General features: G+C 56.9%; 1 protein-coding gene across 2 annotated transcripts in view; it reads left to right on the forward strand.

Annotated features, from left to right (window-relative positions):
• Positions 1-21,086, forward strand: part of PCSK6 (proprotein convertase subtilisin/kexin type 6) — a 169,898-nt gene extending 148,812 nt beyond the window's left edge. Inside the window, exons 14-22 of one of the 2 annotated variants that reach the window (XM_070775279.1) lie at positions 1,421-1,600; positions 1,721-1,759; positions 6,661-6,763; positions 7,541-7,737; positions 9,869-9,956; positions 11,827-11,930; positions 15,546-15,675; positions 18,412-18,524; positions 19,762-21,086. In XM_070775279.1, the coding sequence (XP_070631380.1) occupies positions 1,421-1,600; positions 1,721-1,759; positions 6,661-6,763; positions 7,541-7,737; positions 9,869-9,956; positions 11,827-11,930; positions 15,546-15,675; positions 18,412-18,524; positions 19,762-19,859 (1,052 nt within the window). In that variant the 3' untranslated portion in view covers positions 19,860-21,086. The remainder of the gene's footprint in view (positions 1-1,420; positions 1,601-1,720; positions 1,760-6,660; positions 6,764-7,540; positions 7,738-9,868; positions 9,957-11,826; positions 11,931-15,545; positions 15,676-18,411; positions 18,525-19,761) is intronic. The other variant, XM_070775280.1, reaches the window with a different exon arrangement.
• The last annotated feature ends 1,819 nt before the right edge of the window (positions 21,087-22,905 follow it).

A 22,905-nucleotide genomic window follows, 5' to 3' on the forward strand; every position in this document is an offset into this window, starting at 1 on the left:
CTGCTCTCCCCGCTCACACACAGGCTGTTCTGATCCCAAGCTTGGAGCAGCCTCCCTTCTCTTGTTTGTCCTACCAAACCTCTGCCTAAAATAAGCATCTAACTTTAGTGACAAGGCCTTTGGTGGGGTTTCTAGAGACATAATACAAAGTTGAAATAAATCTCAACTCTGATTACAGCTCGTAGAGCCCTCGTTGCTGCCTGTGGTCATATACTCCCCTATGCAGTCACTATGCAGTGTTCCTCACTCAGCACCTCACAAAGCCCAGAGCTTTGTGGTTGCGAGGTGTAGCTGTCATTTGATCCCTGGGGCTTGAGAATGCACGGTGCTTCCTAGCCTGGCTGTGTTTGCTGCACCTGGGCCCACATGAAGCATTTCCCTGTCAGTGTCACTTGCTGTGTTGGGGACTTGGCCACGGAAAGAGCCACACCCTCTGGAGACATGTCCCAGGGGACAGTCAGCCCAGGACAGGTCCCTTACCTGCTTTAATCCTGGTCGGGCCGGGAGGGCCTGAGCCTGACTTGGGGGCTTTGGTGGCTGCAGCTCTCAGGGGCTGGGACCTTATCTGGCCAGGATGCTGGGTAAAAGAAACCAGTCCTGATCTGTCCCCCACTGCATGACAGAACCAGTTCCTGTGGAGTCAGCCCTCTTCTCAATAAACCCTGTGCAGCTGGGGTGACCGGAGCACGTTAGCGCAAGCCTAGGCTTGTCCTTAGGCCAATCACACTGGCCCTCGGCCCCTCACCTGCACGATGATGACGTCAGTGACCCTCCCGACACAGTCCCATGGCCCCGAATGCTGGCCACACATGTTGAGAGAGGGAGGCAGCCTGCAGTCGTGTCTACCCCCGCCCTTGTGGGCTGTATTACATCAGTGATCCCACCTGCACGGTGCAGGCCAGGTTCCCCTTCTCCTCACACCTGATCATATCCAGCTACCTGAGCCTCGTTCTCTCATAGAGGCAGCAGGGTGGTCCCTGCTGCTCCCTGTCCCCCTCCCTACACATGCAGACCAGCGAGGGTACCAGTCATCTTTCTGTTTCCAAGACCCGCCATCCTGTGACCCAGGGTGGAGACCCTAGCTAGTATGTCGGAACACACAGGACGAGGCTAAGGGCCCGCCTGACCCAGATCCATCCCCTGGATTTTCCCAGACAGGGAGGGAGCTACCCATTGTTGGGGTGGGAGTCGTTTGGTGGGGAGGGGCTGCACCACCACCCAAGGAGGGAGAGGTGGCTGGGCATGGGGTGACAAGCGGGGAATGGCACTGGGCTGGGAGCCTTGCTGTCAGAGGAGGGCTGGGAACCTGAGCCGGCTGCACTAGGCACTTCTGGGGAGTGGAGGCCCCTGGCCGGAGCACGTCCTGGGCCTCCTGAGGGCTGTCTGGACTCTGGGTGAGTCTGGATCCTGTGCCTTCCAGGGAAGCTGAGGGAGTGGACCCTCATCCTGTACGGCACCGCCGAGCACCCCTACACCACCTTCAGCACCCACCAGTCCCGCTCTCGGATGCTGGAGCTCTCCACCTCAGAGCTGGAGCCCCCGAGGACTGCCGTGTCACCGTCCCAGGCTGAGGTTCCGGAGGACGAAGAGGACTACACAGGTACTGAGCCTGCGGCCGGAGGACACGCCTGCTTGTCCACTCCCCGGCGGCAGGCGGGTTAGGGCTGCTGGTCTCCTCTCGCTTGGGAGTCGTAGTAATGGTGGTCGTTTGCACTCACAGCTCCTTCCTCCCCTGGCTCTCCTAGTCTTTTACAGACCAGTAAGTATGCTGCAAACCAGTAAGTACTCTACAACCTTTCTAGGACAGGAATACAGGTTCCCTGTCCCCCACCAGAACATGGACCTGCCCCCGGCTAGTGGCACTCCTCTGGGGCACCCCCTTTCCTTCAGGGGACCCAGCTCCCGGCTCAGCCTCCAGACCCTCTCTCTCATCTGTCTGTTCTCTGTCCTCGTGGCCAGGATGTGGGAAGGCCGGGGGCACTGACAGGAGCCAGGATGTGTGGGCATGGCCAGGGGGAGTGACTGGCGTGGAGACTGTGGAGGACCAGGGGATAGGGTGGGGGGACTGGAGGAGGACGCGTGACAGGGTCAAGGCCTGATGTCGGGGGAACACTCACAAGCAGCAGGGGTGCCTCCTTGCCAGTGGTCTTCCTGCAGCACCCCCATGGGCAGCCCTGGCTCAGCCTGCAATGCTCCGTGCCAGGGGCCTGGCAGCCTAGGCAGCCATGGACGCTCCCGGCACTGGGCCAGGCATGATCTTGTGGGCATACCTGGCCGAAAGCTTTCCTTTGCCTCAGAACCACCCCAGTGATTGTGAAATGTGGAATCTTTCTGGTTGGGCGTATTTTCCTTGGCTAAATATTTCAGCTGCTTGATAAATGATGAGTGAGATCTAAGAATATTGATGCTTTGAGTTATCTAATAGCTTCTGGAAAAAAAAAATAACAAAATGGAGAATTCCACAAATAAAGATCAAGCATAAATTATGGGTGATTCAATTTTAAATTTCTCCTACCATGCCTTTAAAATGGAGCATTGAATTATGTATGGACTAATCTGCTCTGTTTCCCCCTGTGATTTATAAACAGTGGCAAGATTCAGTAATTATTAATAAAGGACTGATTCCCTCCCCGCTAAAATCTGCTATGGCTCTAACCTCACACTGTCCTGGAATGTCACTCTAATTCTTATGCAGCCCAGGCCACTTAGGAGCCCGACCACGGGGATTGGAGGGGTCTCTGAGGGACTGAGGGGTGTTCCTAACCCTCAGGGAGATTCCCTGGGGTCTTGGGCAAGTACGGCGGGCACACCAGTAACAGCAGAAGAACAGGAAAGGGGCCAGGGCAGGAGGGGCATGGAAGGAGGGGTGAGGACTTGGGGGATGGGGGCCTCTTCTGGGTGCCTGGGGATCCCCTCTGTCACAGACAGACAAGCCCAGGTACAGAAGCTGAGGGAGGAGAGGGACCGAGTGGGGAAGACTGTGAGGTGCAGCTGTGACTGTGGACTTTGTGGAGTTTCTCACACAGCTGAGGGGTGAGCTTGAGAGGTTGCCGAGAACTGGGGAGCCTTCTCAGATGCTAAGCTGGTCATGCCGATGGTGCCTGGGGGGCACTGGGCCCTGTTCATTCCTGGTTCTGGCAGCGGGGGCACTGGGCAGTGCTGTGATGGGGGGTGGACAGGTGCCGGGCCAGCCCTCCTGGAGCCAAGAAGTAAATAAAGGGGAGGAGGTAAGTAGGGGGACAGAGAGGAGGTCCAGCCGCCTGCAGGCAGTAAGGGTCTCTGCAGACGGATCCGCCGGTGCTCACCTCAAGCCTCGTGGTGACATGGAGGCTAGGCTTCTGGGTGGTGAGAAGGGCAAGGACTGTGAGACTCACTGAATATACCTGGTCCTTCAGGCCTAAGCCCGTAAGGACAGAGCCACTGAGAACCCCCAGCTGCTTTCTAATGTTTGCTCACGTATGATTTTATCCTGGATTCACTGCACACAGGAGTCAGGAAAGAGTTTTTAAATAAGCCAGTGTCAGTCCAGCACCTGCAGAGGGGTGTCAACTTAAAAAATAGTCTCAACCAAGAAGGTGAGTTATGTTTTATTCGAGGGAAGCTTTTAGGACTTAAGCCTGGGAGGCAGCATCTCAAGTGACCCTGAGATAACTGCTCTGAGGAGGTGAGAGGGGTAGGAGCCAGGTTATATAGAAGTTTGCAACTAAGGGCAGGCAGTCTGAACATCAAAAATATTTTTGTGAGTTAAAGAAAACCAGATATCCCAAGTCAAGGAAGTTAGCACTTTTCTGTATGAATGAAAATGAATGTGAAAGCGTTAGTTGCTCAGTCATGTCTGACTCTTCAAAACCCTATGGACTATAGCCCGCCAGGCTCCTCTGTCCCTGGGATTCTCTAGGCAAGAATACTGGAGAGGGTTGCCATTCTCTTCTCCAGGGGATCTTCCTGACTCAGGGATTGAATCCAGGTCCCCTGTGTCTCCTGCACTGCAGGCAGATTCTTTACTGTGTGAACCACCAGGTGAGCCCAGACTCTCGCATCTGCCTTTTGTGTATGGGACGATACAGGAGTCTGTGCTCGCTGAAATCTCTCCTTCCATGTGCACCTCAGCTGTCTGGGATCTCTGTCCTGTGCAGTCACATCCTGAGTTCCTCAGGGCTCCCTGTAGGGAGTGGCTGCAGCCCTATGGCTGCCGGATGGCCCAGGTTCTCCTCCTTCCTGGCTGCCCTGGAAGGCCAGAGTCACTGATGCCTGTGACCTCCTTGTGTACTGATAGCGCAGGAAACGCTCCATTTTCTCAGGGGGTGGCCGCCATCCTGCTGGCTGCAGAGCTGGGGGGAGAGTGTCATGCTGCCCTGTGGCTGAAGCCCTGGGAGGTGAGACAGAAAGTGAGGGGTCTGTGAGGAACGTTCGGGCTCCTGGATAGAAGAGGGAAAGGGGGCATAAGCACACCCACCCAGAAGATGGGTATAGCTGAGCCAAAGGGAACCCAGGTGCATCTGAGGAACAGTGGGGGTGGGACCAGGTAGCCCAGCTGGCAGACAGAGTTCAGGAATGATTCCTGGTAGGGATGACCCTCCTGTTGGGCTATTCAGGGTGATCCAGGAAGAGATTTGCACAGGGAGGGGGCTCACAGATGCAGACCGGAGGACCCTGCTTGGGAGAGTCTCACCGCGCTCCCTGGCACAAGGCTATCCACCCCCCGCCCCTGTGCGGGACTGGACTTGCCGTCCCTGGGTGCCCTATCAGGCTTCTGCAACCCCCACCTAGCGTGGGGCTCCCCACTGGGTCCCTGACTAATCTCTCACCAGCAGAGAGGCCCCAGGGAGAGGGGACTGAGTGCACCAGGCCTCCCCCAAGGCTTCCCCATTCTGGGACATCTGAGGACATTCTGTGTGTGGACAGGAGGATGCCGGGCTGCCCCAGTATCCCAGTGCCTTGCTCTTTCGTCCCTTCTCTCACCCTCAGCCATTCAGCAGGTATTTACTGAGCACCTGCTTTGAGCCGTCCTAACACCTTTCAGGCGCCAGAAAGTTGGCATCCAACATGGTTACTAGACCAGGTCCTGCCCTGTGGAGCTCCATCTCCCAGGCTGGGAAAGAGTGGGGAGTGTGGGCTATCTCCTCCCATCCCTACACTTCTCCTTAGGGTTAAGAAAGTTATTCTCAACTTCTCACAGGAGATTCTCCTGCCTTGGGGGGAGGTGACCCCAGGCCACAGGTTGTCAGGCCGCTGCAGGGAGGGCTGGATGCCACAAAAGGATGAGCAGACAAGAGTCAGCTCAAATGCAAATTGACGCCCAAATCCAACAGCTTCCTGTAGCTGAGGGAGGGATAGGGGAGCCTCATGCCCCCAGACCCTGAGGAGCCGTCTAGCTCACCCCCAGGGATGAGCACAGCTTTGAAAGGGGTTCCCGGTGGGACCCACAGTGAAAACTTTGGAAATGCTGACAACGGTAAACCTTGGGGGAGGAAAGCCAAATACAGCGAGTCTAACACTAGGAAGGTCTGGAGGCCCTTTAAAGAGGAATGAAGGGGACTTTGTGCCCTCAGCAAAGACCCATTGTGGCTGCACAGAGTAAGCCCTTGTGTCTTTCCCTTCTGGCTGTGAAATGCTGGTGACCGGCTAGTCACCTCCTCTTTGCTTCTGAACTTACTCCCCACCCTCTCCGACAACTGAAACCTTGTAGAAGTTGGTTGTTTTCTCTTCCAGGGACTCAAAAGCCTTCAAATGCCCCACCAGGCCCCTCCCGACATGGGGAGGCTTTCTGGAGCCACTTCCCAGTGGAGACGATGGGGGAGGTGGGGAGGAGACGGGAGGAGGGGTTCCACCATAGCTCAGCCCAGTGGCCAGGTGAGGAGGACCCCTGTGGAGGGGCCCCCAGTGCTAGGGCCAGAACCAAAGAGCTGGTCTCTTTCCCAAAGCACAGGTGGAGGGGAGACCAGGTCAGGCCCTGCGGGGTTGCCCCAGTTCCAGCAACACACAAGCTCTCAGAGTTAGAATTTGGGGATGGAGAAGAGGTGGGGGGGCCACCTCTGAGGTCAAGATGGGGGAGCCAAGCAGGGCTCAGCCCAGACCCACTCGGGCCATAGAGACCTGCCCAGCTCCATCACTGCGTGAGGCAGCATGGTGCACCCCTCTTCTTTCCTTCATTCCTCATCAGAAAGTGGCTGCCTGGTCACAGCTGTCCCGCATGACTCTGCACTGCCCTTCATGGTGGAGATGGGGGTGGTGACTGGTGCCCATGTGACTCTGCACTGCCCTTCATGGTGGAGATGAGGGTGGTGATTGGTCCCCATGTGACTCTGCACTGCCCTTCATGGTGGAGATGGGGGTGGTGACTGGTGCCCATGTGGCCCTGCCCATGTGGTCCTTCATGGTGGAGATGGGGGTGGTGGCCAGCCCAGCATCATGACCTTGCCGCAGGAAGGATACTAGAATGTCACAGTCCTGGATCCCTGCCCACCGCTCTCCTGCTTGTCCTCAGGCAGCCCCCATCTCAGGTCATCAAACCCTCTGTTCTCAGCTGAGGCGGGTCCCCTACAGGATGGGTGTGTTGGCCCAGCAGGGGCCTGTGGGACCCAGACACAGGTTTCTTGGGGGTTCAACATGACTGAGACAGCATCTCTGTGGGTGAAAGGAAACGGTTGTTTCTTTAAGGTGTGTGCCATCCGGAGTGTGGGGACAAAGGCTGTGATGGCCCCGGTGCAGACCAGTGCTTGAACTGCGTCCACTTCAGCCTGGGGAGTGTCAAGACCAGCAGGTAAAGGGCTAGGCTGCAGCTGTGTGTCCGGCTCCTACATAGGGATTAGCGACACCACCTGGAAGGGAAAGGTCACATATAGGGTCACAGCCATACACCCTGGAGGGAAGTCACTTTGAGGGTCACAGCCACATACCCTGAAGGGAGGTCACCTGGAGGGTCACTGCTTGAAAAGTTTATGCTTCGCAGCCTTCTGTTCTCATCACGTGAATAGCTCGTGACTGAGACAGAACTCAGAGGCCATGGGTGGCATTGTGCTATGTTCATAAGCTTTTTCTCTCCATTGTGTTAAACAAAAGTGGGTCGTACTGAGCATGGCATTCGCTTGGAAACTGCAAACAAACATCGTCTCTGGGGCCAGTACTGCTGTAAACATCAGCAAAGTCTGCCAAGAATGAGGGGTCCCCACCCCTGCGTGCCCAGGCAGGGGTGCAGCCCCCCTGGGGTGCACTCACGGCCAGGGCTCTGGCAGGGGCGCTGCTGAGCCCTCATGGTGACCTTGGAGACCCACTTGCTGCCTATCAGGGGGCTTCTGCTGGCGCTGGGAGTTCTGCCCAAGGAAGCCACGTGCCCTTCAAGTGCCCCCACCCCTTGGGGAAGCCTTGACAGGGAAGGGCTCTGGGCTTCCCATGCAAGCCTTCCCCACTCAACTGCATCAGGAACCTCCAGGGGCAGCTGAGGGGTCCCTCTGCCCGCCCTGGCCCACCTCTCCCTGTGCCCCTGTGCAGGTGGGGACTGGGCCCAGCGATATGGTCTTCTCCGTGTCTGCCTCCACAGGAAGTGTGTGAGTGCGTGCCCTCTGGGCTACTTTGGGGACACCGCAGCCCGCCGCTGCCGCCGGTGCCACAAGGGGTGCGAGACTTGCTCTGGCCGGGGCTCCACGCAGTGCCTGACCTGCCGCCGTGGCTTCTACCACCATCAGGAGGTGAACTCCTGTGTGACCCTCTGTCCCGCCGGATTTTATGCTGACGAAAGTAAGTGCGTGTGTTCCTGGGCCTGGACCCTGACCCTTCGGAGCAGGGTCCCCTCTCCTGAGGGAACTGTCCACTCGAGGCTGGGGTCCCCTCCTGGGAAAGCTGTCCCCTCGGGGCTGGGGTTCCCTGTCCTGAGAAAACTGTCCCCTGGGGTCCCCTCTCCTGTGAGAACTGCCCACTTGGGGCTAGGGTCCCCTCCTGGGAGAGCTATCCACTTGGGGCTGGCTCCCCTCTCCTGAGAGAACTGTCCCCTTGGGGCTGGCTCTCCTCTTCTGGGAGAACTGTCCCCTCAGCTCCCTTCTCCTGAGAGAGCTGTCCCCTCAGGGCTGGCTTTCCTCTTCTGGGAGAACTGTACCCTGGGCTCCCTTGTCCTGAGAGAATTGTCCCCTCAGGGCTGGCTCTTCTCTTCTGGGAGAACTGTCCCCTTGGCTCCCTTCTCCTTCTCCTGAGAGAATTGTCCCCTCAGGGCTGGCTCTCCTTTTCTGGGAGAACTGTCCCCTCAGGTCCACTCCCCTCTTCTGGGAAAACTGCCCTGGCCCTCTGCTTCCTGTGTGCAAGGACCCTTCACAGGAGGGAGTGGGAAGGAAGGGGGAAGTCACAGCCCTCGGACCCTGGTAGTGGACAGCAGTTCACTCGGAGCCTGGCCAAGATGGTTCAATGTGACGCAGAGATGGAGCCCCTGGAGCCAGGCCTGTCATGCGTGTGCGGGTCAGTGTCCACTGTGGAGGTTGAACAAGAGGTGACTTGAGTCGGGGGCCTTTAGGCTCACTGATTTCAGACACCCGGATGGAAAGGCCTCTGAGGACCCTACCACTTGTCCTGGAGCCGCGGGTATGAGTGTGGGGGCTGGGGGGCTGGGGGGCTGGGGATCACAGACCCCACCATCACCCCCACCACCATCCCCATCCCCATCAGTGGCTCACGGCTTTGGTGGTTTCACCGCTGTGCTGAAGTTGTGGTTGCAGACAGGGAGGTTTTGGGCCTCCGTGAATGAGGAGAGCCTGCTGTTGGGTGTGACTTGGCTCAGGAAGACGGCGTGGGGGAGGGGGGGGCGGGGGGGCAAGGTTGGGCCATGCACCTCACAGTGACCAGGCTCCCATGAGCTAGGCGACCCTGTCCTCACCCTGCCAAGGGGAGGAAGCTGAGCAAGGCAAGAGGGCCCAGCTGCAATGACCCAGAAGGGCGTGAGCTCAGAGCAGCACCAGCATCCTGGGGAACAGGGTGGACGGCCCCAGGGCCAACGGTTCACCATCCACCCCCCCACACCCTGGAGGAGAGCGCAGAGAGGGTCTGGGTTAAACTGATGGAGACAGTTCTCAGATGGCATGTTGACTGTGGTGCAGATGACAGGCCTTACCGGAGCTGGTGTCTGGCCCAGGCCTATAGGAGGCCCTGTCACGCCCCGCTGTCACTGCTGTGGGGAGGAGCCAGGCAGTCTTTAAGGATGTTTACAGCTGTGGAATAACCACCCTCTTGAGAGGAGCCACAGAGTCAGGCAAGACAGGCTTCACAGGCTTTGCAGACTCCTGTCCGGGGGCCAGGTTGGACACATCTCCATCCCCACTCCCCACTCCACCCCGATGCCTTGTCCCTCCAGACATGCTCTCTGAGCCCCTGCAGCATATATGATGCTGCCTGCGGGCCCTGGGGAGGACGCCCCGAGGTATAGACGCCAAGATGCCAGGATGAGTGACCTGGATGATCTCCAAGACCCAGGGCTTCCTCTTCAAGGTGTGGCAGATGTTGAGCTTTGTGTCTGACCTCTGTGAAGACCCTGTGTGGGGGTGGGAGGGTCAGGGGCTCCTGTGGCCCCACCCATCTCACTCAGGAAGACCGGCCGCTCAGGAAATTGCTCGGCTGCCTCCAGTCCCCGAGAAGAGAGCTAAGGGACCCCTACAGGCCTTAAGGTGACCTGAGGACTTCAGTTTACTCCAGAAAAAGGGTGCAAGGCCTGTGACCCGACCCCCAGGCACGTGGTCGCCACGTGGCTCTGGTGGTTCTGTCAGCACGTCACCCGTGACTGCTGTTCCATCCATCAGCCCCTCTTGAAACTCTTCAGTCCTCTTGGCCCAAGCTTGACCTACATCCACTCTTCTCACCCTTCTCTTTACCTCCTCTCACTTTTCTCCAGGTCAGAAAAATTGCCTTAAATGCCACCCAAGCTGTAAGAAGTGCATTGATGAGCCAGAGAAGTGTACTGTCTGTAAAGAAGGATTCAGGTAAGACCCTCCTGCTGGGCGTGGCCGCAGTGTACGCTGGTTTTAGTGTCTGTTGTGAATTTACACTTTTTCCTAAAAGCTAAAACTTCAGAGGCCCAAAGACTTTCAGGATAAAGATTCCAAGTCAAAATCAGATCTGCACTTAGAGCTTGTTTAGGATAGAAAGTCGGAGGATGAGGAAGGTCTCTAGTCTGAGGCAGCATTTGGGGAATCGGTCAAAGCTGATCTGCTGATGGAAAGTGGGGCTGGATGCTGGAGGGTGGGAGTCCAGCTCCTTTCTCAGGCCCCAAACCCCACCCACCTGTCTCCCTCCTGGTCTGGACACGGGGTTCCTCCCTCTGCCCCATGGCCTGGCCTTCTCTGTCTCCCAGCCCTCGTGTCTCCTTCCAGGGAGCTCTCGTGTAAACATCTTACTGTTTCCTGTAAAACATCTTACTGGATTAAAGGTTTTTATGGGAATATGTTGAAGTGTTGGTTTAGCCCATTTCATGCCATCAAATTACACACCATTTGTTCCTTAAGTCACGGTCTAGAAGCTTAGAAGTCATTCTGTTAGGAATTGTGCTGAGGCCCTTCCGCAGTCCAGTCTCTCAGACCGGGGTCTGCACTTGAAGAAAGCAAGAGACAAGAGGTGGTCCTTGAGGGTAGTGCCTCCCGCCTCACCCTGCTGCAAGGGGACAGGGCGGGGCAAGGGGTCTTGTTAAAATGCAGGTGCTGACCCAGCCGCTCTGTGACTCTCAGCATGTCTCACCAGGCCAGGGGACAAGGTTACTGGTCCTGCGGCCCACCTCCCCCCGCCCACCTTCCACCACCCGAATGCCACTGTGAGGGGAAAACACCCACAGGGTTGAGTTCTTGTGCAGCAAGGAGTGAAGGAAGGAAGTGTAAAGAGCATTTTATTCCAGCAGCTCTCACCATTTAATCTTTTTTTTTTTTCCATGAAATGACATTTTTTATTTTTTTTAATTTTTTTTAATTTTATTTTTTATTTTTAAACTTTACATAATTGTATTAGTTTTGCCAAATATCAAAATGAATCCACCACAGGTATACATGTGTTCCCCATCCTGAACCCTCCTCCCTCCTCCCTCCCCATACCATCCCTCTGGGTCCTCCCAGTGCACTAGCCCCAAGCATCCAGTATCGTGCATCGAACCTGGACTGGCATCTCGTTTCATACATGATATTTTACATGTTTCAATGCCATTCTCCCAAATCTTCCCACCCTCTCCCTCTCCCACAGAGTCATCGCAGCTACTAACAGGGAGAGGAACAATCTTCCCGGCAGCACAGCTGAGCTTGCCTGAGCCCTGAGCTTCCTCTAATCACTTCCAGATCAGGGGATTGGAGGGAAGAGGGTCCAGGGAGCCAGGAAGGGAAGGGAACCAGGACCCCATGAGTCACAGGTTCTCATCTGAGCCTGGGAGTCACAGCTTGCAGGCCTGCCAGGTCCCAGGAGCAGATTTTATTTCAAATTCATTATGAAACATGGAAGGTTTCAGGCAAGGGCAAGGCTGGAACCCATCTAGTGTCAAGGTGATTGTTGCTGCTGGCTCCTCTCCCGCATTACAAACGCTGCGCCCTGGGAGACAAGCCAGCAGCCTGACCCCACCACCCCCTCGGGCCTCGGATTCCATAGTGGCTGGTGTTAGAAAGTACACAGGACGTGGCACCCCGCATGGGAACAAGGCCACCAGAAGGCCTGAGCATCCCTCCCAGCCACTTTTCCTGAGCTCAGAACCTGAAATGACACCAACAGCTGTGTTCTAGCACCTCTCATCTCCTCTCAGGAAAGACGTTGAGGGCAAATCCTAATACAATCAGAGTTTCAGAAAGGATGTGAAAACCTGCCTTTTTCCCTGTTCACCAGCCTTGCCCGGGGAAGCTGCATTCCAGACTGTGAGCCAGGCACCTACTTTGACTCTGAGCTCATCCAATGTGGGGAGTGCCATCACACCTGCCGGACCTGTGTGGGTGAGTTCATGCCTGCTCCCCAAGCCGGCGGGTGGGCAGAGGACCTGAAACCCAGAAAGCCCTGGAACTTAGGGCTCTGTGGGTGGATGTTGCAGCGTTGAGTCCGGGAGGAGGGAGAGTGATTAATAGGCACAGAGGTTCAGTTTGGGAAGATGAAAACATTCGGGGCATGGATGGTGGTGGTAATGGCTCCACAATGCTGTGAATCTCCTTATTTTTTTATGGTGTACTCTACCCTAGTTTTTCTGAGCATGCCCAAGGCAACATATGAAAGACACAGGTGTACTGTAATATTGTGTTGCTACTCACTCAGTCGTGTCCGACTCTTTGCGACCCTGTGGACCGTAGCCCGCCAGGCTCCTCCGTCCATGGGGTTCTCCAGGCAGGAATACTAGAGTGAGTTGTCATTCCCGTCTCCAGGGAATCTTCCCAACCCAGGGATCAAACCCACGCCTCCTGCATCTCCTGCATTGGCAGGTAGACTCTTTACCATCTGAGCCACCAGGGAAGCCCTAAGGCCACTGAACTATGTTAAGTGGTCAATATGGTAAATTTTACATTGTGTACATTTGACCACAATTTTTAAAAATTAAAAAAAGAAAACCCACAAGGGCCCACATCCTGGCGTTAGGAGCCTGGCCGGGCAGGGGTTGCTTTCAGGCCAGGCTGGGCTGCTCACTGCTCTCGAGCTCTTGCCAGGGCAAGCGCCTGAGGTTCAAGTCCTAAAGATTCAAGAGTCATCGGAGAGAGACAGGGTAAGTTCTGAGTGTGAAGGAATGAGAAGGCTTCTTAAGACATAGCCTTAGCTCCTGGGCCTGTCTTAGCTTAAACACTCACTCACAGGGGAAAGGCTTCCGTAAGGGGGGTGTGTGTACTATAGTCCCCACAGGATGATGGCAGAGCTGCCGTCCAGGCGCAGATTCTGTGTAGAATCTGAGAGTGATTGTTTTGTCGGCTCGTGCTGCAGAGCTGTGTGCAGCGGACGATGCCACACATCAGAGTTTGTGGCCCACATACATTTCTGGTTGAATCTTCTCCTCTGACCCTCCTTCCCAACCCAGCGCTGGGGTCCTTGTTCTAGGAAACCCATGTCGGGTGCAGCTTTTGCTGCAGAAAGGTTGTAAGGATGAGATCTCCATTAAGGATGTAATGTGGGTCCTGGCAGGATGGGGTAGCCTCCCAGGGTAGACGTGCCATGGCCAAGGCCATAACCTCAAGGCCCCTGGAGCAAGCCATGCCTCCCCGGGGCCACTCTGGGACAGCACCACCCCCCCCCCACCCCCAGAAGGCCAGGGCTTGTCGGGCAGCCCTCCTGTTTTTTGCCTTGATGCCTGTCAACGTTGGTTCTATATCTTTGACTCGTTGTTTAGCCCAGCTTGATAAAGGAACATCACTGGCATCACTTATTCAAATGTCACAGTCTGTTGAGTCCATAACACCCAGCCAGGCGTGTGTCTTTATAGCACTTTTGCTCATTCAATGCAGTTTTCTTTCTTGGCACCCCCACACTGCCTGCTGGTGGATGGCTTTATAGTCGCTTGTGGGTTCTCTCACCCAGTCCAGCCACCTGTCACTTTAGGGGCCCGGCAGTCCCAGGGCTGCCCTGCCCCCACGCCCACCTGCCCAGGTGCCCTCTATGCTCTGGGATGTGTGCACCCACCCCGGCTGATGTGGGTAGAGGGACCCTGCCTCCAGCTCTGAGTCTCAGAAGGCCCCTCACTGCTGGTCAGGGTCCCTGTCCAGAGCCCCTGGAGGCCCAAGCCACCTGGCCTTCCCCTTCTGCTCTCAATCAGGGGCCTCTGCTGACCGTCTGTGAGGGCCCTGGGCACCGTGTGGGGAGGTTCGAATACACAGGAGCTTAGGGGCATCTGTCCCCACCCCAGGTGGTGGGGACCCTGGGATGGTCAGTCTGTGTCCCAGAGCCTCTGAGTCAGGAGGCTGGGATCCCTGGGGTGCCCATCTGCCTTGGTGGGTGCAGGAGACCCGGCTCTGTCTCTGGCTCTTGTTCTCATGGTAAAAGATCCAGAATGGAGAAGGTACGTCTTAACTGTGCTGAGGCGCACACCTTGGCGGGGCCTCCGCCCATCCAGGGCTTTCTTGGCTTCCAGCCACAGCTGAACGTATCTCACCCACTTTGTGTTTAGTAAATTGAACATTAAAGTAGGAGTAGACCACTGCAGATGCTGGTAGGATGGGGGGCGGCGTTCAGTGGGGAGCCAACAACGTGCCAACAACGCACACACTCCCTGGAGATAAGTGGGGGCGGAAGGAGGGGGCACAGGAGCAGCCTTCAGTCCAGAAGAACGTGTGCGAGGCTCCCCCACCACACCCCAGCTGCAGGGGGACAGCGTGCCATGCAGACCCGGGCGGTGGGCACCTGTCCTTCACGAAGGCCCGTCACGCACGGGTTCCCACTTCCGCCTTACCCCCATCCCCCCAGATGCTCAGAACCCCATCCAGGCCAGCAACTGTGGTTCTGAGACACAAGACCAACCGTTGGAGCATGGAGCCATCTGCAGGGATTCTCCCTTGATGCAGGCACGAGGCCCTCAAGTCCACAAGGTCCACAAGTCACTCCTTGAAGACGACTGGACACCTCAGCCTAAGCTGCCAGGCCTCCAGCTGAGGCCAGACCACAATCAAAGTGGGGGGAGGTCCAGTGAGGGGCACATCCAAGACAACTGCTCCCCACGCTTGACCCTCTGCGCCGTCAACCTGCAGCCTCCTGGCCACCTCTGACACCCTGTAAGGTGCTTTCAGGGAGATTTGGCACAGAGTGGATGCCTGGCACTCACTTGCTATTCATGTGAATGGTGAGGAGGTGGGCAGACAGACAGACAGCACAGTGTCTTCAGTCTGGGCCACGCCTGCCCCACGCTGACAAGCCCTGTTGACTGAGCTGCAGGTTTTCCTTCATGACTCTTGATCCTTCATTCAGAGTCTTTGCCTCTTCTGTCCCCACACCCCACCCCATGAGCCCGAGTGGCTTTTTTTCTGTTGAAATTGTCCCGATCCTTCACACCACATCTCTGTCAGCCCCAGGCCCCCACACCTCCTCTTTCCATTCTCCATGTTGTCTCACACGACATTCGGTCCCCTCGAAACACCACGTGGGCTGCAGATGCGGGTACAAGTTACCCTGAGAAGCAGGTGGAAATCAATAGAACATCATGTTTAACCGCATATATGTAAATATTACTATTTCTCCGTGTAATTGATATTTAAAGATCAGTGAGCTATTTTACTTTTTTTTTTTTTTACTACATCTCTGAAATCTAGTGAGTAAGTTTGTGTGGTCAGGCCCCATTTTGAGTTTAAGGCTACACCAGCTGCCCTGGCCCAAACCGGTCCAGGCTTGTTGGGAAAGAAGGCCCTTAGAATCAGGCTGATGGACATGGCTGGGGCCGGGGGAGTGCAGTAAGCCTGGCGTGTAAGGTCTACTTCCTAGGAGTGGGCGAGGGGGCCAGTGCAGACATGTGGTGGGCAACAGTTGGGGGTGGTCTTGCTGTTGGGGGCAGCCTTTTAGGACCTGGATCTCAGGCGAGGCCACAGATCTGTGACATGCAGCAGATGGTGGGTGGTCACTGACCTCTGCTCTCTTCCTGTGCCCCTCAGGGCCCAGCAAAGAGGAGTGCATTCACTGTGCCCCGGGCTTCCACTTCCAAGACTGGAGATGCGTGCCGGCCTGTGGTGAGGGCTTCTACGCAGAGGACATGCCAGGGCTGCCCCACAAGGTGTGCCGCAGGTAGGTGCCTCCTCCAGGCAGTCCTCCCGGCCCAGCCCCAGATGGCCAGTGCCCGCAGACAAGGGGCCAGGTCTGCTGCCCCCTCCAAGTAGTCCTCCCGGCCCACCCCCAGATGGCTGAGCATAGCGCCTGTGGAGGAGGGAGCAGGTCTGGAGGCCCCTGTCTCAGGGACTGGGGTGGGGTTCACTTTCTGAGTAATCTGTTGAGACCTACTGCCACAGACCACAGTGTGCTCACTCTGTCGTTAGGAAACCACCTGTTGGGTTTGCTTAGATTCTAAATTAGATAACTTAGAGAAAAAGAGAAGGTCCCGACAGCCTCCTCATTCCAAAGCCGTTTCCAGCCATTGCAGCAATGCCATAAGCCTCCCCAGTCTCCTTTTCCGCTCCTCCTTTGTATCTGCACGGCTCCTTGTCCTTGTCTGGGGACTCTGGTCATCGTGGGTCACGGGCAGTAATGAGAGGCCATTTGCTTGGTGTCCTCTTCATGTCCTGCTGCGTGCTGCCTCACTCCAGGCTTCGTGACCTAAGCCCAGGAGCAGGGCAGAGCAGCCCGCCTAGTCCAGGGTGAGAGTGACCATGAGGAGTCTGCAGGTAACCTTGAAGACCTTGACAGTGAGCCTGAAATAGACTCGAAACAAGGGAGCCCAGGGCCCACATCAAAGCAGTGTGGAGAGACCATACCCCATCTTCCAGCTCACAGCTAAGGACCCACAGGGCATCTTCGAGGCCCCCAGGATATATTTGAGAACTGTTACAGATTGTAACCTAAACAAGTTAAACAAGTTCCGGATTGTAACCTAAACAACCTAAAACAAAAACCCAGCAACCAAACATAAAACAGGAACACCAACCACTCTGTGGTAAGCCAGTGAGATACCACCCGGTCCTTGCATTTGTAGGACCCACACAGGAGGGTTGGGGTTTCAGCCCTTCCGCCCAGCTGCCTTCACCTGGTCTGGACAAGTCCGTACAGGCCCCTTGACACCAGCATCTGAAGTCAACCTTGATTTTAACTCACCAGCTCTTTCTAGGGCAGCAGCCCAGGGACTACACGTTCTGTAGTGATAACAGTCTCATTTGTCAGACACCCTGGACCCCTGGGGTGCAGGGTGCTTCCACACTGTGAGGTCTCCCAGCTCCAGGAAAGCTCCTCCTGGGCTGCGGAGGCCAGAGCTCCTTGGGTGCTCTCCCCCATGGGAGATGAGGCTTTCGGCCTGGAGCGGGGTCCAGCACTGGGGCCAACACAGCAGGTCTCAGAGGCGCATCCCAGGAAGAGGCCTGCATGGGGCACCACGGTAGTGGATGTGGCATTGCAGAGAATTTCTTCCTCCTCACCCCCTGGCTCTGAAGACCCCTCCACATGGCTCCTCTCGGGGGATGGATGGCCTTGGTCCCTGGCTCTGAAGACCCCTCTGTGTGGCTCCCCAAGGTGGATGGACTGACTTGGTCCCCTGGCTCTTCAGGGCCTCTTCCCACTTGGGCAGCAGCAGCTCCCAGGGAACTTGGCTCTCCAAGACCCACAGTCCAGTGCCAGCCAGGCCCATTCCCAGAGAGGATGATGGGCAGGTTCAGGGGGCAGGGCCCAGCCAGCTGGGCTGGAGCCTGAGCACTGAGGAGATCCATGAAACCGGGAGACAGGGCTGAGAGTGAGAACAGTCCACACTGAGTACCTCAGACAAGGTCTGGACACCCCGAGACTTAGGAATAAGACCTGGAAGAGGAGTAAGAATCTCTTTGAAGACAGAGCAACTCAGGGGGCATGGGGTACTTGCCTGAGGGGGTGCTACCCTCGCCTTCCCACCACACTCCCGCCCCAGCCCGGCCTCTCTGGGTTCACTGTTGGGGCAGGATGCGGGCAGGCCTCTGCCGTCTGAGTGTTACCAGAGCAGCCTGAAGACGCAGGTGGGTGGTGGTCCCAGCAGTGGGGGGGAGGCGATGGGGCTGCAGTGGGTGCCACCCTGTGGAGGTGGAGGACGTAGTCGCAGGGATCTTTGGGGGTGAGGTAGTGGGTGGGGGACTGACTGGAAGTGGCCCCTGTCCCATACAAGGAGCTGCTCTGTGGGGCAGGCCCAGGCCTGGCTGAGCCGCCTCCTGCCCGCCACCCTACCTGCCTATCTGAGCCCGCTCCCGGGCCTGCTGGGCCTGCAGCAAGGTGGGTCTGGGGAGACCTGGTGCCTGGAGTAGAGCTAGACTGGAGAGGCAGCGGGCAGGCAAGGTCCATGCATGGCCCAGAGCAAGTTGGTGTCGACCGGCTCTCCTGAGGAGCCCAACGGTGAGCCCTGTAGGTTGGGCCAGCCGTCCAGTCTCCAGAGCAGCTGCTTGTCCCCAGCGCTGCAGCCCAGCCACAGCTGGATGCAGATGGACAAGACAGGTCCCAGAAAAGCTGCTGGTGTGGCCCGAGGCCAGAGTGTGCCGACCCCCAAGGTCACGGCGCTCCGATGGTAGTAGTCCTGGGTCCCGTCTCTGGGACAGGACTGAGAGGGCACCCTCAGCCCTGTCCCCAGGGGTGAGGCCGACCTCATAGCAAAGGAGGCTGAAGACTGATGGGTGGTGCCCCAGCGGCTCCTGGGTCCTGTTTGTCACACAGGTGACAGACGTCAGACATGAGGAGAGACCACTGTGGGGCAGGGTTACTGCCAGGGGCACTGTGGGAGGGCAGGCAGGCTGGCTGGAGGGCCCTGGGAAGGGCTGGAGTGGTGGGGCCCCTCCTTATCAGGAACCCGTGTCCTCACAGGTGTGACGAGAGCTGCCTGAGCTGTGAAGGCTCCAGCAGGAACTGCAGCCGGTGTAAAGCGGGCTTCACACAGCTGGGGACTTCGTGCATCACCAATCACACATGCAGCAATGGTGAGTGGGCATGGGCTGGACCCAAACCCCTTGGCTGTCCGGCCAAAGAGGGAGAGAGGGGCAGGGACCACAGGCTGTCCCTGGGGTGGCCCTTCCCTCCAGGCCCCTCACACTGACCAGAGAGGATCCAGCCGCCACCCTGCTACTGTGGGTCTATCCAACGAGTGACTCTTAGGAATGATTCGGACGTTGTCCCCACTCTCACTCCAGTAGCCCCAGGTGGCTTGGGTGTGGTGGCACGGGTTAGGAGAGGCCCACGTGTTCTGCAGGAAGGATCCATGTGTGTGCTGTGGGAGAGCTCTGGGGCTCTGGTCAACTGGGAGGTGAGGATAGGTTGTGAGGGGGGAAACTCAGAGACCAGGTTGGGGATTCCAGGCAAGAGGAAGGGTTGACACAGAACTCTGGGCTGGAGACCAGGGCAGAGGCCATGGGCAGACGTGCCGTGGTAAGGAACCGCCGTGGCTCAGGAAGCATAGGGATGAGCAGCCCGAAGCTGTCTCTGGGTGCTGAGAGCCTGCTGGTGTGCTGGAGGGAGAGCTGCCAGCACCATGAGGTCCCTGAGCATGGAGCTGGCAGCGGCCTGGGCCTAGCAGAGTGTGAAGCCCCCAGAGAGAGCCCGGGCATGCCCTGCAGACCATGAGGTGGCCTCCTTGCCTTGGAGCTCTGTGGTTTCCTTGGCTTGGAGAATCATGTTCCTTTAAGGCCAGGAAGCGCTTACTTCAGGAAGCCACCTTCTCGGGTGAGGTCCCAGCCCCATAAAGTGAGGCTGTCCCGGCCCCATGCGTGCAGGTCCCCAGAGGCCAGCTGCCAGGGGAAGGGCTGGCCTTAGGGGATTGGCTCTTCCCCTCCCTCAGCCATTCCCAGTGCCCTGATGAACCCCTTCCTCTCATCATCCCTCCTCCCCACTGGGGCATCCCCGGCATCACGCAGCAGCCCCCACCCTGCCCCCAAGTCTGACCCCTCTTCTTCCCACGTCCAGAAAGAGGAACAGTGACCACGGAGGGCTCCCCACACAGCCCAGCGTCCCCAGACCCTGCCCACCCCCACCCCCCAACCCGTCTCCTCCCCCACCCACACTCGTCTCCAGGCTCAGCTCCAGCCCTGGCCTCACTGAGCTGGCCACCTGTCACCACGGGGGTGACGGAAGATGGCTGCCTTCCGGAGTGGGGAGCTGGGAGCAGCCATGTCTGGCCCCCACGTCTGACCTGTCCCTCCTTTCTCCTTTGGGGGAACCCAGCTGATGAGACGTTCTGCGAGATGGTCAAATCCAACCGGCTCTGTGAACGGAAGCTCTTCATCCAGTTCTGCTGCCGCACGTGCCTCCTGGCCGGGTAGGGGCACCTGGCCCCCGCGCAGGGCAGGGCCCCTCCCGTCATCCGTCTGTCCGTCCACCTTTCTCCAGGCTGTCGGCCAGAGCCTGTTTCAGGGATGGTGCCCCCATCTGACAGCTTCGTCTCCCTAGGAGTAAGGTCCTTCCTGGCGACTCTGGGCACCCAGGCCAGGGTGGGGCAGGGGTTGCCTGGAGGAGATGTCCCGGGAGCGGTGACACCCGCTCACAACCCCTCGCTGGCTGCGTTCTGGCCAAGTCACAGCAGGAGCAGCATGAACTCTGGGGATCCACAGCTCCTGGGACCATGCATTCACTGAATCTCCAAGACCAAAGCAGAAAGGCCAGCCACATGGCCCTAAGCAGAACCCTCCTCCCTGTGCTTCCATGCCCCCTGAAGAGCCCTGGCTGTGCCCCACGAGGAAGGGCCTGGGGCACACCTGCTTCTCTGCCAGCCGCCATTTGGGAGGTGGTTTGGTCAGACTCAACAGAACAGATCCGGGAGCGTAAAACCTGTGACCTCTGGGGATGGAGCGTCTGTTTCTACATGGTCGGTGACTTCTGAAACTACACCCACGGCTTAGAAAGTCACATCCCAGTGGGACGAGATGGAGAGACCCTCCTTCATCTACAGCCCTCATCTCTGAGTGGGCTGAGGGCCCCGGGTCGCTGCGTCCCATCCGCGCCTCTACGAGTCTCATGGCCCGAACGGTCACCTCTACCTGATGGAAGGTAGCCCCAACAAGCAAGATGTAAGCCTGTCCGTGAATTGCTGGTTGTCAGTCACTTCCCTTCTGTGGAGCTGCTCTGAAAGCCCGTGGGCCCTGCTTTTCAGGATACTTGTCTTAAGGTGGGCTCGCCTGTGTCTGAGTTTGCTGTGAGCCTATCAACACAGTTGGATTTACTTCTGCCAAACCTGTGTGGGCATTTTATAAGCTACATGTTCTAATTTTTACCAATGTTAATTATTTTGACAAATATTTCATATATTTTCATTGATATGCACAGATCTGCTTGATGAAGTCCCTTTAATATGGGAATTAACATTTGCCTTAAATTTTCACAAGCTCGTTCTCCATTTTCGTCCTGCTTCCCTCTGTGACTATAATGCCTTTGACGAGCCACCGGTCAGCTGGGGGGAACCCAGCTGTTGTTGATTGAATCCACAACTCCGAAAAAGAAATTCACAAGGCAGACACGGTGTTAACCCTAAATTAATAAAAGAGTTAACATTCCATGGCAGAGGAGCCTGTGTTTCTTTCCAAGGCACAACATTTAAATGTGGGCACTGGCCAGAGTATGAGATGGATTTACATGTGGTTTTATTGCAAGGTCTTGGAGCCTTAACAAATGATGCTGCAGCTGAGCTGAAAGAGAATCACACAGCCCCAGCTCCAGGGTGTCATCAGGCAAACAGACCCAGTTCGGGCAGGGGAGGGGGGCCTGGATGTAGAGAGGCCTCTTTTCTGTCCCTGGGGAGCCCAGACAGCAAGTGTCTTCAGCTGGATCTACAAGCATTGTTTAGTTAGGTTGCAGTGCGTCTTCCGCATGGTGGCCGGAAGCCCCAGGCCCGTGAGCTCCACGCTGTTGGGGTTTCACCCTGGCCTCTCTGTGAGGTAGGGGTTGTCCTTACCAGGAGTCCTTCGGCTGCAGATAAAGGAAATCCACCACCTGGAACTGACTCAGGAAGAAACAAGTGGGTGAGGGGTGTTGTTCTGGGATTCCAGGGTTGTCTCGGGATTTCAGGAGAGCTGCTGCTGGCCCTCGGGAGCCCATGTCCTCTGGACCCTCTCTGGGGACCACGGCATCTCCTCTCGCTGCACGTGATGGGACAAATGACAAGCAGGACCACCCACAGCTCCCGAGAAAACTGGTGCCAGGCCTGCCCCTTGGGTTCTGAGTGTGCTGTGGGCCTGGGTCACCTGCCCCTCACCTGGGTTTTCTGGGTGCCCCCTGCTCTGCCCACAAAGGCAGGCTTTCCAGTGGTGACTGTGTGGGTGGAGGCAGCCGCAGCTCTGGGAAAATGGGAAAGCGGCGAGGGGCTGGCAGGGGGAGTGGGCATGCAAACTGCCAGCAGCCACCATGAGCCAGAATTGACTGGAGTCATCAGTGTGAGGCAGAGGGACGGACGAAGTGAGGTGTCTGCTTGGGAGACAGTAGCCAGGACTTGGGAGGATATCTGTGATTGAATTAAAATCAGAAGCTTGCTGGGGACCTCCAGGGCGAGGTGCCATTACAGTCCCAAGAGCTGTTTGTCCACAGAGAGCATATGGTTTAACACGTTCAGTTGCAACTAAACCAGAAACAAGTCCTGTTAGTCTCAAAGGACACCACCTACAAGAAGCCCACCAGGCAACCTTGGAGCATATGTACCCTCCTGGCCGTGGCTAGGCCAGCCTGTCCTGGGGTCGGCACTTGTGGTGCGGAGTTGAGAAGCTGCTCCCCAAATCCTAAGGACCCAGCAGCCCCTTGTTAAAAGGGCTTGAAAACTGACCACATAGAATGCCTGTGTGCAGATGGCCCGATGTGAGGGTTGTCGGGGCCCTGCTGGGACAGGACATATCTGAGGATTTTGCTTCTTGCGATAGACTCATGCGGCACATCCTCTGAACCCATCCTGTCATAGACTGCAGCTTGTAGAGCTGATGGGACTGGCTCAGGCTGACTTGGGCAGGGCTGTTCCATCATGTGCCCAGGAGGGAGGCTGGCTCTTGCAGGGAGATGGTCACTTCAACAGCTGGCCAGATGCAGCTACGGTGCCTTCACTTTAAACTGTCTTCATTCCTGGTGGGTGACATTTTTCTGACTTTGTCCCCCAATTTAAGGCTCCTTGGTGGTCCCCAGATACAGGTCCCCATCCTCCCAGGCCACAGCTGACAGCATACCTCGTATCTCTTCACAGGACTGGGAAGAACTGCACTTCCTGTAGGAAATGCACTGATAACAAATGGGGGCTGGACGGACCCTTAAGAACAAAGAGGGCAACATATAGGCATGGCCAATATAGGATGCTCTTGAAACTGGGAAACTGACACTCATTACATTTAGATCATT

Source organism: Bos indicus, chromosome 21 (assembly GCF_029378745.1).
Source record: "Bos indicus isolate NIAB-ARS_2022 breed Sahiwal x Tharparkar chromosome 21, NIAB-ARS_B.indTharparkar_mat_pri_1.0, whole genome shotgun sequence".
NCBI lineage: Eukaryota > Metazoa > Chordata > Mammalia > Artiodactyla > Bovidae > Bos > Bos indicus.